This window comes from Humulus lupulus, chromosome 9 (assembly GCF_963169125.1).
Source record: "Humulus lupulus chromosome 9, drHumLupu1.1, whole genome shotgun sequence".
Classification (NCBI taxonomy): domain Eukaryota; kingdom Viridiplantae; phylum Streptophyta; class Magnoliopsida; order Rosales; family Cannabaceae; genus Humulus; species Humulus lupulus.
In genome coordinates this window covers 180856372-180871574 of record NC_084801.1, presented here as the reverse complement: position 1 = coordinate 180871574, position 15203 = coordinate 180856372, and the positions used below count along the sequence as shown (strand labels likewise).

The 15203-nt window shown below is 36.3% G+C and overlaps 2 protein-coding genes across 2 annotated transcripts; one reads left to right on the top strand and one right to left on the bottom strand.

The window, feature by feature from the left end:
• Positions 1–1419: 1419 nt before the first annotated feature.
• On the bottom strand, positions 1420–3790 carry LOC133801386 (L-type lectin-domain containing receptor kinase IV.1-like). Its single transcript, XM_062239574.1, has one exon. The coding sequence runs from the start codon at positions 3729–3731 to the stop codon at positions 1710–1712; it is 2022 nt and encodes a 673-aa protein (XP_062095558.1). The 5' UTR covers positions 3732–3790; the 3' UTR covers positions 1420–1709.
• A 5227-nt stretch (positions 3791–9017) lies between these two features.
• Positions 9018–10662, top strand: LOC133800391 (peptidyl-prolyl cis-trans isomerase FKBP15-3-like). The gene is made up of 6 exons (XM_062238348.1): positions 9018–9112; positions 9713–9769; positions 9899–9938; positions 10147–10234; positions 10414–10492; positions 10581–10662. The coding sequence occupies exons 1-6, from the start codon at positions 9018–9020 to the stop codon at positions 10660–10662; spliced, it is 441 nt and encodes a 146-aa protein (XP_062094332.1).
• The last annotated feature ends 4541 nt before the right edge of the window (positions 10663–15203 follow it).

Below are 15203 nucleotides of genomic sequence, written 5' to 3'. Positions count from 1 at the left end.
TAACTGAATAGTTATTGAGCTCAAATCTATAATCTATTATAGATTAATTATTTGCTAGTGAATTAATGGTACTTAAGGATCAAGAGGCAATGGGAAGGGTAAAACGGTTACTTTGATCAGTTCTAATTAACGAACAAATAATAGATGGCAGAACTACATATATAGATTACATTAATGGACTACAAGAGAAAACTCTGTAAATATAATTCTATAAATACTTATAGTGCAATTCCATATTTATAGTGGAGTGATCATGGAATTAATAAATAAGATTATTAGATTAAAGAGTTTAATTAATAATCTGGTTTATTGGAGCTTTATATTATAGGGTCCATGGTCCCTAGATCACCCCTGTCCTACACTGTCAATGGTAAGGATCTCAAAAAAAAAAGATTTGTAAAGAGAAATGACTAAATTGCAAAGGAATTAATTTTCTAGGGCAATGAAATAATTATGTGATAAATATAGATAAGTGATTAATTGTGAATTAATTAATTATTTAATTATATAGTTTTAAGTTTGAAAGACTATATGTTAAAATTAATATTAATCTTGTTTGGATTAATATAAAGAGAGAAAATAATAAATATCTTATTTACTATATGATATTTATTAATTTAATTTAAAACAGATATTTTAAGATAAAATTAATTTTGAATTAACTCATATTTATGTTGGGATAAATATATTGTCTTAAAGATTGATTAAACAAACAAATATGAAAATCAGGGAAACCTGATTGGCTTAGGCGACACACACTGCGCAACATAGTGTGTGTCGCTTAGCTCAGGGATTTAATTCCTGTGATTTGAATTTTGAATTTCAAATAAATTTGTTTAATCAATTATTTAATTATAATTTTTAAATATGATTTAAATTAATAATTAAATAAAATGTCAGTTTTAATTTGAATTTTATTTATAATAAAATAGAGATTATTTAGTTAGATTAAATATGTTTATAAGTATGATAGTACCTGAGTTTCAAGTTAAGCTTTTTATTATTTTTATCAAATAGACTATCTCCCTAAAGCAATAGTTATCTCAAAACGTGAAAATTATTCCAAGTTTTTTATCTGTCAAACTTCTCTAGATTTAATGAGTTGAGTACATTTAAAGAATAATAAAATCAACATTTTGAATCTTACGTGATCACACACGTCCTTGTATGTTTAAGGATTTGTTTGGAAGATCAGGGTATGAGCTTTCATATTATTAAATTGGAAGATCGTTGATTTTATACAAAAATATTCAATGACATTTGATAGACTATAAAAGGTAATCTCTAATTTATTTTGTATATAATTTAATATTTATATATGTATACAAAAGGTAATCATCTAATACCAACACTCTCCACCGTAAAAAACAAAATCAATATATCTTGAATCAGATCTAACATTAAAGTGTTTTCATTCTTTAAAAACCATACCCAAAAATATCATTGTATTTGTTTAGATTCCATTCCAAGTAATGCATACGCATGCGAGACATACTCTTAATAAATTAATTAATTTATGGTTCAAAATTTCACTATTGACAAAAACTAAACAAAGTAACAACAAATGTACTATTAAAACAAAAACATTTGTTAATCATTATCATCCTAGAAAGCTAGCAATGTATATTGATTGTATTTTACCTTTTAACAATGTACTGTGAAAGACAGCCAAATCGGTTCTCACACAGTTCACGCATTAAAATTCAGATTCAACGGCCACCAGAGAGGACTGACTCGACCACAGATGACGACGACAGATACGACATCGCAAACTCATCGAACCCATTTCTATGCCCAAAAGTCAATCCCATCGTCGACAGGTCTGGCAACGGCACATCTCTCTCTAAAAACGACACCACTTCCCTCATGCTCGGTCTCATCTCCGGTTCCGAATGTGAACAGAACAACCCAAGTTTCAATACCAACTCTGCTTCCTCTGGTACGACTCCAACTCTGGCAGAATCTGATTCTATCAGGTTCGAATCCAAGGCATCGATAATCTGCCCTCTGCACCAACACGAAAAAACCCAGTCCACCAAAACCAGCTCCTCCTCTGTCGTTCCTCTCCCTTCAATGGGTCGTCGTCCGCATGCCACTTCGAGCAAAAAAGCACCGAAGGCATAGACGTCGCAGCTTGTTGTGACCTTTCCGGTTCGGGCATGCTCCGGGGATAGGTATCCGAATGTTCCAACCACGTGCGTTGTTTGAGGATCAGTTCCATGGTCGTACAATCTAGCTAAACCGAAGTCTCCTAACCGGCCGTTTAACTCGCCGTCAAGTAGTACGTTACTGGCTTTCACGTCACGGTGGATGACGACTTGTTCCCATTGATGGTGAAGATAGCACAGACCCGAGGCAACTCCCTTTATGATCCGAAATCTTTGGTTCCAATTTAGTGTCTTTTTTGGTTTGTCGAATAGGTACTTGTCTAGGCTGCCATTAGGCATGTAATGGTAGACTAAAAGAAGCTCACCTTTCAGGCGACAATAGCCCAAAAGCGGCACCACATTTCGGTGCCCGAGCCGGCCGAGACTGGCGATTTCAGCCACGAATTCTCTCATGCCCTGTCTGGATTTGTGAGAGACTCTTTTAACAGCGATCTCTGTTTTGGAGGGTAATACTCCTTTATACACTCTACCAAATCCTCCGGCACCTAATAAATCTTTGTCCTTGAAACCATTCGTGGCCATGTACAAATCTTTGTATCTATACCTATGGGGTCCATATTCTTGTTCCCAATCTTCAATTACCTCTGCATATTTTCTCTTTTCTTTGATGAAATGAACTAAAGCAAAGATAACTAGAGCCACCAAGCTCGAACAAATTACCGGTAACCCAATTGTTAAAAGCTTGGATTTTGGTTTGGGTCCGACCCGAGGCAGCTTCGGGAGTTGGGATAATTCAAGCTCTTGAGCCTTGCCGTTGATCTTAAAGCTCCAACCCAGAATATAGTGATAACTTACAGCAGTGCCGGTTGAGGAAGAAAAACCAATATACATGGTATCATCGATGATCGGCGAAAGATCTTTGGTCAAAGACAAAAGCGGTTTTTGGGGTTTCACAGCTTCAGCCGGAGCTAAAGTCACGTCCATCTGCTTCTTAACAGCGTCGTATTCGACCCATACTTTCATCGGTTTACCACTTATAAGAGATAAGTTCGTAAACCCACCTTTTTTTTCGTCGAAATATTTCGCCGGTTCAACTTTAACCGACCTTAAATCATTAATGTCAATCCCCACGTGATTGTCGTCGATGTCTTCGAACTCGCCGCTTTTAATAGTATCGAGCTCGACGGCAACGACTTTGTTGGCGGCGTTTCCATTGTTGGATTCATTAAAAAGGCCAAGGTACGTGCTCGCACGAGCTCCGGTAAGACCTCTCGTCGGAGCGATCGCGAAAACGATGCCGTGAGCGCTCAGAGTAGCAATCTGCGATCTGATGACGAAGACGAATGTGGCGGAGAATGAAGAAACGGTACTGTTCGGGGTGGGCTTGAAGGTTACTGATTTGGGAAAGAAAGCATGACCCATATGATGTTGCGTGTCGTTCGTGAGCTTCAACAGGCCATTGGAGGTTATTTCAGCTAAGCCGTCGAGGACCAGGTTGGCTGGCTTGAATCCATTGAAGACAAAACTGAGATCACCATGATCATCTTGGGATGGAGCTGGTACTACTGTTAAGGTTAGGCTTAGGAATAGTAAGAGAAGCAATATCGGAAGCTTAGACAACATGGCTTAAACTAGTCATATTGGCATTTCCTTTGCGATTCTACGTTGATATAAGCCTTTCTATTATTATGCTAGAAGAGACAAAAATTAAAATTTCTAAAATATTAGAATAAATATTAAGACAATTTGATCATTTTTTGAATGTATAAATAATTATATAAAAATCTCTATTACAAAATATAAATAGATTGATATAATGAAAAACAATGTTATATATTAATATTTATCGGTTTTCTTATGAAGAAATATATAATATTTTCAATCCCCTTTAAATGGAATCAAGATCCCTGTCAAATTATTATTTTTAATTATAATTTGATTAATTATTTATAAAACGTGCTATTTAAGTATTGTATGTATATATAAGTTTTGACTATTTTATTTTTACAATTTTTTTTTTTGTTTTTTTTGAATTAATAGATCATTTAGCAATTTTAAAAATGAAAGAAAAAGTATTTATAAAGGATTGTTTGAAAATAGACAAAACCCTTATAATAATTTGCTAGTTAATTAATTTGGTTGTATAACCATAAGATAAGAGATGATAACATTCATTTGTCTATAGCTTATTATAAGACATTGCTATATACATAGTACTTGAATTTAAATTTAATCACTATAGTAATATGACAAACCAAGTGTTAGACACGTATATTTTGTTAAAAGGTATCTTAGGTACATAGTGGTTGAATTTAAAATCAAGTTATAATAATTTAATATTTTAAATTATAATAAATAGAGCAGATTAATTTTAAATTCAATCACACTTTAAGTCGTATTGAATACCATAGGCTATTTTATAATAATATTCTTCTCATACAATTTCAAGCAACCATGTTATCTTAATCAATCAATATAATTTGAGAAAATGCCGATGCGAAATTTTGTGCTATGTTTACTTTGACAAATACTTGTTTCAAGAGTTAGCGGGAAAGAAGAAAAGGGATAGAATGTGTTTTCAAAGTCATTAAAAAGGAGGAAAAAAAAAAAAAGGAAAAGTAGTCTCCCTACAAATTGTCTTGTCATTTCTCCACGATTATTTTAATGACTAACCAAGCCAATATTCAAATAAACAGCCATATTAGGAAAACACAAAAGCATATATATATATATATATATATATATATATATATATAGCACAATTCAGGCTTCACTTTCAGGTTGCTCTCAATGTTAAGTTGCTCTCAATGTTTCTCCAATTTTTAATGATTTTTTGTATGACTGTATATATTGTAGTTATTTAGAGTATTATTCAAATTTTTAGAAAATTTTGAATAATTTATAGAACCGAAAACTAGATTCAAACATGATGATTTTCATGCGTATAAAAAAAATTAGTCACGCATGCAACAATATGTTTAAACTTAATTTTCAGCAATGTAAATTATTCGGAATTTTCTGAAAATTTGCCGGATGCTTTAAACAGCTACAATATATACATTCATAAAAAAAAAATCGCATCGAAAACTGTTCATGGATCAAAAACATTGAGAGCTCAACCAGTAAAATTTAGAGAAAATCACTTTAATAAAATTTTCATATATATAAAGTAGTACTTAAAAACTTGCTTTAAAACCAAACTCATTAAATAATTTCTGAGGCACACGACAAACTACAATGATAAATTATCAAAGTAAAATGTTATATTGTGGTAGAGATCCACAATTTTGACAAGAATCTAATTTTCATATATTATTTAATTGGAAAAAAACAAAGAAGTCTTTCTAGTTGCCATATGTTTTCAAACCAAAGAAATGTTACTAACAAAAGATAGAAAAAAACAAAAAAAACCACCTCTAGACCAGAGCAAAGGGTATTTGTTTTATTTGTTAACAAGTTTGTTTTGAGAAGAATTTCAAATTTCACGAACCACTTCCACATAGCTCTAGAATATAAAGTATATAGATTCTTCCCTACATCGCTAAAATTATGTTCGAAGTTTCGAACCCACACATATTGAATGAGTTTAGTCTTACATGGTAGCCACGTGGACTCCTTCAAATACTTCCACGTGTGGAAATATAAAAGTTTGACTAAACACAATTTTCACTTCCTGTCTGTTTTTATTTTAAGCACAAGAAGTCTCGTGGATTTCTCTTCTTCAAAAAGGCATTTGAAAAGTCAAAGGCCAATTTAAATTTTATAAAAACAAGTCCAACTTCTGGAGTTAAAAAAGTAAAAAAAAAATTAAAAACCATCCCCAACATGGCTAATATCCAGTCACATTTTTTTTTTCTTAAGTAAAAACTATCTCATACAAGCAAGTTATTCCATTAACTTCCGACAAAAAATCAAAGAGAATGAATGCTTGCATTGTAGGTATGGATGCATATTTTTCCCATTCCGATGGCTCCGTGGGAATCTGCCTCTAATATGATAGGGAATCATTGTCTAGAAAGGGGAATAGAGCGGAGACAAAAGATAATTTTTAATATTTCTCGAATGTTAAATGTGGTGGGAGAAGAAAGCACTCTCTGTCTGTTTAAATTTTTATAATATTTTATGGCCAGTTCTTAAGTCCCTCATCGGACCTAGTCCAACAAGTGGGACCTAAAAAAAATTGTCAAGTGTCAAGCTATTGAATTATTTGGAGTTTTTATTATTACATGATTTCACTTGATGAGCCGGTGATGTAAATCTGTTGTAAAAAAAAATTGAATCATTGTCTGAAAAGTATTGGCAAAATAGTAATTTGCAGGTAAAAAAAGTCTACAGTGGAGGGCAATAAGGTAAAATAGTATTGTATTTAAACATATTTACGAAGTTGGGAAAGTAATGTTTAAGAGTCACTTAGTAATTTTTAAAGGAGTAGTCCGGAATAACGTTGTATGTAAAAGTAATGAATTTCCAGTAACTCATCTGCATATAAGTAACATTTTGATGTCGGTAAGTAATATTAAATAGAGTGGTTAGTAATAACATAATAACTGAAAGTAAAAAAACTGAAAGTAATTATTGTTTGTTATTTTGCGAGTAACAAATGAATTGTCTTAGTGAATATCTCAGTTTTGTTTTACTTGTTTAATGGTTAGAAGAATGAATTACCATTGATTATGTAGCTTTAGGTTGTATAGTTAATTTAGAATGAATTTTGGCCATTATATGGTATTTGGTATGTAAGACTTTCCCTTTGCATAAGTTATTTTATAATCTCCTCATGTGCAACACAATTAGAGGATAATAATAATAATACCACTAAACGTACCATATTTAAGTTATAATATTTGTATGGTTGCTCGATTAGGAGTCACTACTTCGTTAAAAAAAGTGTGATTAAAATATTTCTATCATAAATGGAGACTAAAAATTTATCCGCTCAGGAGCCTTGGAAATGAACAGGAGACAAAAAAGAAGAGAAAGAAGAACAAAAAGAAAAGCCAGGATAATGAAGGTGAAACTAATGTGAATCAAACTGTTTCTGTAACGACCTGACTTTTCTTAACTAGACCCACCGAACACGACTATGACTATCCGGGGTCCACTGGACCCTTACGGTCAACTTTGGTAAAAATCGGTTGTTAAAATCTAAATAAACTTTAGAGTAAACTTTAGAAAATTTTACATTGGAGTACTTTGAAAAAAAATAGTATTTGGATGGGATCCCATAGTTTTAAAAACAAAATGTAGTTAAACGTAACTTAAGAAATAGTCTGTGGTCATAGGGCCTTCTTTGAGTAGAACTAGTAAACATGAAATTGAATAAACTGTTACTAGACTTAGCGGAAAACTTAAGAGAACCCTGACAACCCTGCAGGTCGGTTGTTTCACAGTATGCATACGTCAGACAGAACACACACAGAGTAACTAATGAGCTATAACGCTCAGTAAGGAAGCTAGCTACAACTTATTACTCTACTATCCAAAACAAACTTTGCATAACAGAAATGCATATCTAGAAACTGCAAATTGAGCAACACGTCTAGCATAATCACATAAGTCAAAGTGTTGCGTAACATACTGAAAACATATAATTGAGTCATCGTGTTATCTGTGGGGTTTTAATCCCAGTGTGGCCTCCACAGCCCAGAGAATACTCACCTCCCGTACCAAAGGGGTACACTCCGCTAAAACACGATGACTTTACTGACTTGACGGATAACCCCACTGTACGGCTACATGGGGAATCCGCCCTCACAAGGCCTTGTACTAAGCCATCGAGTTATCTGTGGGGTCATGATCCTGGGGTGGCCTCCGCGGCCCAGAGAATACTCACCTCCCGTGCCAAATGGGTAAACTCCGCTAAAACTCGATGACTTTACTGACTGGACGGCTAACCCCACTACACGGCTGCATGGGGTCCACCCTCACAAGGTTTCCCTTGACAGTCACAAACATTGCACATGCATTCATGATACACTAAGCACACTCAAACCCGATAGATGGATACTATCATGCGCATCCAGCCATATAATCACACATATATATAGCAACTAGAATTTAACCAGCAGTATACAAACATGCAAACAATTCACTAAGATCACAACAAGCTAAGTTACTCTTGGTGCATACTTCCTTACCTCTTGTCCTTAGCTTTCGCGAATTATATCTTTGTGAGTATTTCTGATCGCGTTTAGACCCTATAATCATATTGGGATAATATGTCTCAGTTTATTGTTACTAAGATTCTAAAATATATAAGGGAATTTTTAAAAAAAAAAATTTGAAATTCCCGACCCTGGCCCAAACCTGAGCCCTTAGGGTAAAATGACCATAATACCCCTCTCAGAATCCCAAACTCAAATTAGAAAATTATTATTTCCAATAATAATTTTATCCTAGGCCATGTTCGAAATTGCAAGTCAAAACTCCAATTATTTCATAAAATTCTGTTTTCCGATGCTTGAGTCCAATTCACGAGCCCCGAGCCCACCTCTTGACCTTGAGACTTAAAATCGGTAATATTGTACTTCCTAAAATATTTTCTAAGTCCTTGAAAATATTTCGTAAGTTCTAAGTCATCAAATCTAAACTTTGAAACTAATTCCCGGACTTAGAATTTTTCTTGAAGCTTAAATAATAATTCCCGAGCCTAGCTCGTAAATCATTAATCTTAGATATTACTTAGATAAATTTTCTAAACCTTGATCCTCAAATATCAGTTTGTAGACTTTGGGGTACCTAATCCCGAGCCTAGCGATAAAATTCTAAAGTTTTGGGACCAACTACCATTTTTGGTCAGTAACCATTAGTAACTACTTGGACACATGCTCTTACATGCACGTGACTACCCCCATCATCTTCATCCTTGTGCACATTCAGCCATGGCCATCCTAACCAAGGTTTCTCACCATGGCAGCCACGACCTCACTCCATAGACCACCATGCTCATCACTTCGGCCACCACTAGCCCCACCACCGGCCTCCAGGCGTGACCACCCAAAGTGGTATTCCCCATGCACGGCCACCCATTTCCACCATTCTTCAACCACCACCAAATCATCTCAAACTTCAAGACCACATATATTAAACTATCTCCAACCCCTTAATGTATGTTTCTAGACCCAAAACACTAATTAGACCCATACAAAATAGCCCACAAATCCATAGCCAACCTAAGAACATAAATGAAGAATCGGAAACGTAAAACTACTAAGGAAATCTATGAATATATACCTCTTACTGTGGCCGGTTCTTGGTGTGTTCTTTCTTTTCCTCAACTTAGTACACAACACTATGAACACAAAAAAACCATTTGACATGAATTTGGTACTCAGAATCTAAGAGAAAAATCAACGCAAAGGTATGTTCGGACTTACGTTTTTCTTCTGACTATTCTTGCACCGGACTCCCAATAACACTCCCTTCTTCCTCTTGCTTTCTTCTACAATCAAAACAGAGGCTCTAAGGATGTGTCTAAAGTCTGTAACCCAAAGAAAAACAAACAAAAAAACTCACCTTGGCTTCTCCTTCTTGGACCCGAAGTGGTCGTATTCTATAAGAACACAAATTGTTCTTCCTCTCTAACCTCTCCCAGTTTCTCTCAGGTTTGAAACTACGGCTGAAACCAATGAGGAAGGAAAGTGGTTCCAAATTCCTCCCTAGTAACCTCTAAAAATCTGCATTGAATATTCAAAAAGAATCCCGCCAATATGTGTGTGCAGCCGAACCCATGCATTTGTTCAGAAAATGCATTAAACTATAGCTAAAAAATAATTGAATAAAAACTATAGTCTAAATACCAATGGTAAAAAAGCTCAACCAGGAAAGCAAGTAAATCTTCAAGTCACTAATCTTTAAGTCTCTGAAGTTCCAGACAGAAGAAATTATATTCACTTAGATTCCATGATCATGAAATCCTAAACAAAGAAGTGTAAATTAGATTTCTGTTGGTTTATGTTCTAAGTGGGGATTTGACTCTGCCTTTTAAAACTCTAGAATTCACCTACCTCTAAACAAAATTAAATTCATTACATTTCAGGTAAGTTTCCACTACATTGGCAAGCTAAAGAATAATGGTAAACAGTTCGACTCAAACGTGGGAAGAGCACCATTTAAGTTCCGCTTAGGTACAACTATTTTTGAGCGACAACTTACGTAAACCTTCCTCATTATTTGTATTAACACTATTGTCTTTTGGTTTTACGGACAAGTTATTAAAAGGTGGGATGTTGGAGTTCAGCGTAATTTTATGTCAATTTATTTTAATAAAAAATTAAATTTACGTGTTTATTTCTTTGTAAAGCAGTTCTTTACACTCTTACTTCCATTTTGCCAGGCATGCGTGTTGGGAACAAGAGAAGGCTTACCATTCCACCAGAGATGGGGTATGTCTCGAGTTTGTAAATGTATGTTAATCTAATTTGAGCTTGTTTCATATTTGTGTTTGTGTTGATATAAACTTTTTTCACGCAGTTATGGACGCAAGGGAGCAGTTGGTGCAATTCCTCCAAATTCGTGGCTTGTGTTTGATGTTGAGTTAAATGATGTTCGTTAATTCTCGGACCTATCAATCAAACAAATTTTTGGCAGCTATGAGGAGGTACCCGGTTAAAGGAGGTCCTTAAGGGTATATGTGTATTTTTGTATCATTCAATCAACAAATTCAAATCTAACCATTCACTCTAAAAACTAACATATCCTATGGCTTATAATCAATGTTGGACTAAGTCCTGAAAATGGCAACTGAGGGACTAAAGAAGTCCCCATATTTTATATATATATATATTTTTATGTGTTATTAATTGTAGTATATTAGTACACATACGGTGCAAAATATATATATTTTTTATCAAGAAAGTAAGACTTTATTAATCACAAACTAGTACAACCTCACAAACTCCAAAAGGACCAAAACTTAGCTACATTACATGGAACCTATTTTCCTCAAATAAAAAATCTTAATGCCTTTCAGATTCTTTTGAGAAAAACAACTAAATCTATACATGATATCTTTTTTGACCATAGCAACTACAGTATTGACACTAAGTGAGTAATTATGAACAAAACAAGTGTTTATATTATGCCAAATATAATAGACAGTAGCTGAAAACACAGCCGCCACCATAGAGGCCCGAACCCCCTTCCTCATATCTTCTATCCACCTGGTCCAGTTAGAGAAAATTAAAGGCCATTTACAGCCTAACCAATCTTGAATATGATGAACTATCTGCTGGGAGAAACAACAGTCAAAAAACAAATGACTATGGCTCTCATCAACTTGCTCACAGACTGAGCAAAGGGTAGTTTCAAGAAGTATAAACACTTGATGTAAATGATCCCGAGTTAACAGCTTAGTATTAACAGCTTGCCAAGTGATGAACCGATGTTTAGGCACACTCATTCTACTCCACACAAAATGCTGGTACTTGACAGGGATTTGGTGAAGAAAACTTACATATAACAGCCCAATTTTAAACCTCCCTTGACTACCTGCATTATCAATATCCTCTTGAGTAAAAATACTACGCAAATGACATATTTTTCGCCAGTACCAACTGGTATCTGCCTTAAGTTGGTAGAGCCAGAAGTTTTGTCCCTTTAAATACACAGAGTGTATCCATTTCACCCACAAAGACTCTTGCTGATGACTAATAGCCTAGATGTATTTGCCTAGCATAGCCTTGTTCCACTTAGTACCTTCACCAAAACCCAATCCTCCAAAAGATTTAGGCAAACAAACAGTAGACTAGGAAGTGAGATGAAAGTTACTTCTGGTACCATTATTACCCCAAAGAAACCACATACAAAGTTTTTCTACTGCTTTGATTATACTCTGAGGCAATAAGAAAATATTCATCCAATAATTTCGCAGCCCCAAAAGAACTGAGGATATGAGCTGAACCCTACCTGCATATGATAAATGTCTACTCGTCCAAGTATGAAGCCTAAACTTAATTTTTTTAAGAATTTCGCCACAGTCAGCCTCTTTCCACTTTGTAGGTCTCATAGGAATCCCAAGATATTTGAGAGGGAAGGTGCCCTCTTCAAGTTGTAAAAGCTGTTGTAACTGAACCTTGTCTTGAGCTGAAATACCACCAAAAAATACTTGTGACTTACTGAGATTGGCCTTCATTCCAGTACTATTACAAAAGTCATCAAAAACCTGGTCAATAATCTTAACAGAGCCATGGTTAGCTTTGTAAAAAATTTCTAAATCATCAGCAAAACATAAGTTGATGATCTTGAGACTTTTACACATAGGGTGAAATCAGAAATCAAGTTGCAAAGCTCCTAGTTGAAGTAGCCGTGAGAGATATTCCATGGAGAGATAGGGTCTCCTTGACGAAGCCCCTTAACTCCCTAAAACCCCCCTGCAGTCTACTATTCATCATAAGAACATATGAAGTACCTCTAAGACTGTTGACCCTGATTTTGGCCAACTGACACGGAGTCAAATTTGCTTGATGTGGAAAAACACGTTGGAAAGAATGTGATGACGAAATGATAAAGAACACAAGGGTTTATAGTGGTTCGGCCCCAGAATCTGGTAATAACCTACGTCCACTTGAATTGTTATTGATATAGGACTCAAAGGAGTTATCAAATAACTAGGGTTCAATGAGTTTCAACAACCTCTGAAGGACAATACAATATATCAAATAGGATAACTCTAATCTCTAGTGATCTGAAAGCAAGAAAGAAGAAGAAGATCTTTTTCCCTTGAGCCCTCATTCTCTATTTATAAGCTCAAGGAGGATTTACATTAATTTGTTACAGATATGATTTCCTAAATAGTCGGATACTCAGGAAATCATGGGAGATAATTTCAGATACTATCATAACTGCATAAGATCTTTTCCATGTATATCATTCGTACGACCAGGCTGATCGTATGAAGAGATTGAACATCGTGACACTAGATGTATTCCTGGTCGATAGTCGAACACGAATTCTGCCAGATGTTAGCCACGTGTACTAAATATTTGCCATGTCATCCATGCTTGTTTTTTGGATAACATTTGCCCCCCCAAGTTTGTTTAGTGTGACCAGCAATAAATAAACGTTAAGGAAGCAATCGTTCATATCCCCACGATGCCTGTCAGAATCCCCGTGCGTTTTTGAAAAACGTGACATAATTATGTCTAATCAAGCCCTTTCAGTTTTCAAGAAACAAATTAACGGCTTATACACTTCCCCACGTTTCGAGAATTAAAAAATAATGATTGTTACTTTTTAGCCATACCTCGGTCTCCATAAATACCTCATTTTCCTTCTCAAAAAGGTTTTTATTACCGTCTTTGCCAAGAACTTCAAGAACTTTGCCTACAGAGCTTCGAAACCAGCCAGTCGCCTAGCTGAGGACCTTCCTGACTCAAACTTTTTCATCCTCTTCCGAACCTCCATCTTTGCTCAAGTAACCATTGTCTTTCTAAATTTATGCCATGCACGCTGTTTCTATGCTATGTGATTTCTGTGTTCTCGAATAGGGTTTCATGAGGATTTTTTCTTTTGTATAAACCTTCCATTGCTAAGTAATAGGGCGTCCTTATGCTTTGTATAGGTTAAGACTTAGTTCGATAGTAAGGATCATAGGCTTAGGGCGTAAGATCGACGTAAAAATTCAATCTTTAAGCTAGGTGAAAAACTGGGTATTTTCCCGCCCTTTAGGAGTCGAAACAGTTCTTTTTCAGAAAGCAGTTTTTTCTCCCTTCCTGATCTGTTTTTCAAACCGTTAATGCCGAACTTAGCGTAGGAGTAGGATGCTGCTGGTTTTTTAGACGCGAGCAACGTTATCCCAATCTTCCACACTACTTCGCAAATTGTGTCTTATCTCCTCCATTGTCTGTTTGCAGTTCTTATGCAAGACCCTTGGGGAGGAGAAAGACCTATTGAAGACGATCTCTTGGCCCAACTGCTCGAAGGCAAAGAGAACCCATCTACCTTGATACAGGAAATCCCTTTTTCTCGCCCTAGTTCAAACCTTCCTCCAGTCCCCAACCAAAGAATGGCTCGAACCAAAACAAAAGCTCGAAAAAGGAATAACCCTAACTCTTCAAGTCAGCCTTCTGCTGATGCCCCCTCGACCAGTGGTCGAGGTGAATTTGCTCCAGAGACCGATGTCCAAAGGCATGCACGCCCCCGCCATGTCGACCAGCCAGACGTGGCGTGGCACGTCGTTCCTCAAAGTACGGTGACACTACGGATGATTGCCAACTATCTAAACAGATACAATCTGACGGGTGTGACCTTAGTCAAACCATCTATCGACCAGCGCGCCAACCTGCTAGGCAAGGCCTACAACGCCTGGTCGAGGTTCCACATTGAGGTAGGTGCCACCCTGCCTTTTCACTCGTTTATTCAGGGGGTGGCTAATTACTTTGGTGTAGCCCCCTTTCAAATCATCCCAAATGGATATAGAATGCTGGTCGCACTCTATATCCTTTATAAGCTCAAAAAATGGCCAGTACCTTCCCCCCACGAGGTCAATTTTCTTTTTGACCTTAAGTCCAATCCCAACCAAGATGGTACGAGGTTCTTTCACTTTTGCCACCAGGAATCCGGACGTACCTTTTTGTTCGACACCACCCATATCTCCAATGTGGGGATGTATCACCAAGAATACTTCCTCACACCCGACCTTGCTGCGGACAACCTGGCTTTCACCCGAGGAGGTAAAAATTTTTACGCGAATAGCTTCTTTACTTAGTGTCTTTTTGTCAATATCTTGACATCCATCATGTTCTAGGCTCGTGGCTACGTCCAACCCCTACTCCATGAATGGAGTCAAGGGCAACACTCTTAGCCAACATGCCAAATGCTGATAAGAGTGTAAAAAACTTAGTCAACGAGGCCAACCTTAGACTGGTCGGCCTTTGGGGCTCTCAATCTGCGACGAACGATCCTTCGGTGGGCGATGCCCAAGCCGACGTGGAACCCGAATAGGAACCCGAGCAACAACCTCAGGCGCCTCCTCGGAGGCGGCCAACTGGGGTTACGATCAGGGAACCCGCCGTCCCCCCTGAGCAGAGGAAACTTCAGTCCCCAAGGGCAAGGGAAAACAAAAAGGTTGTCGAGCCTACCGAACTTTCTGACGAT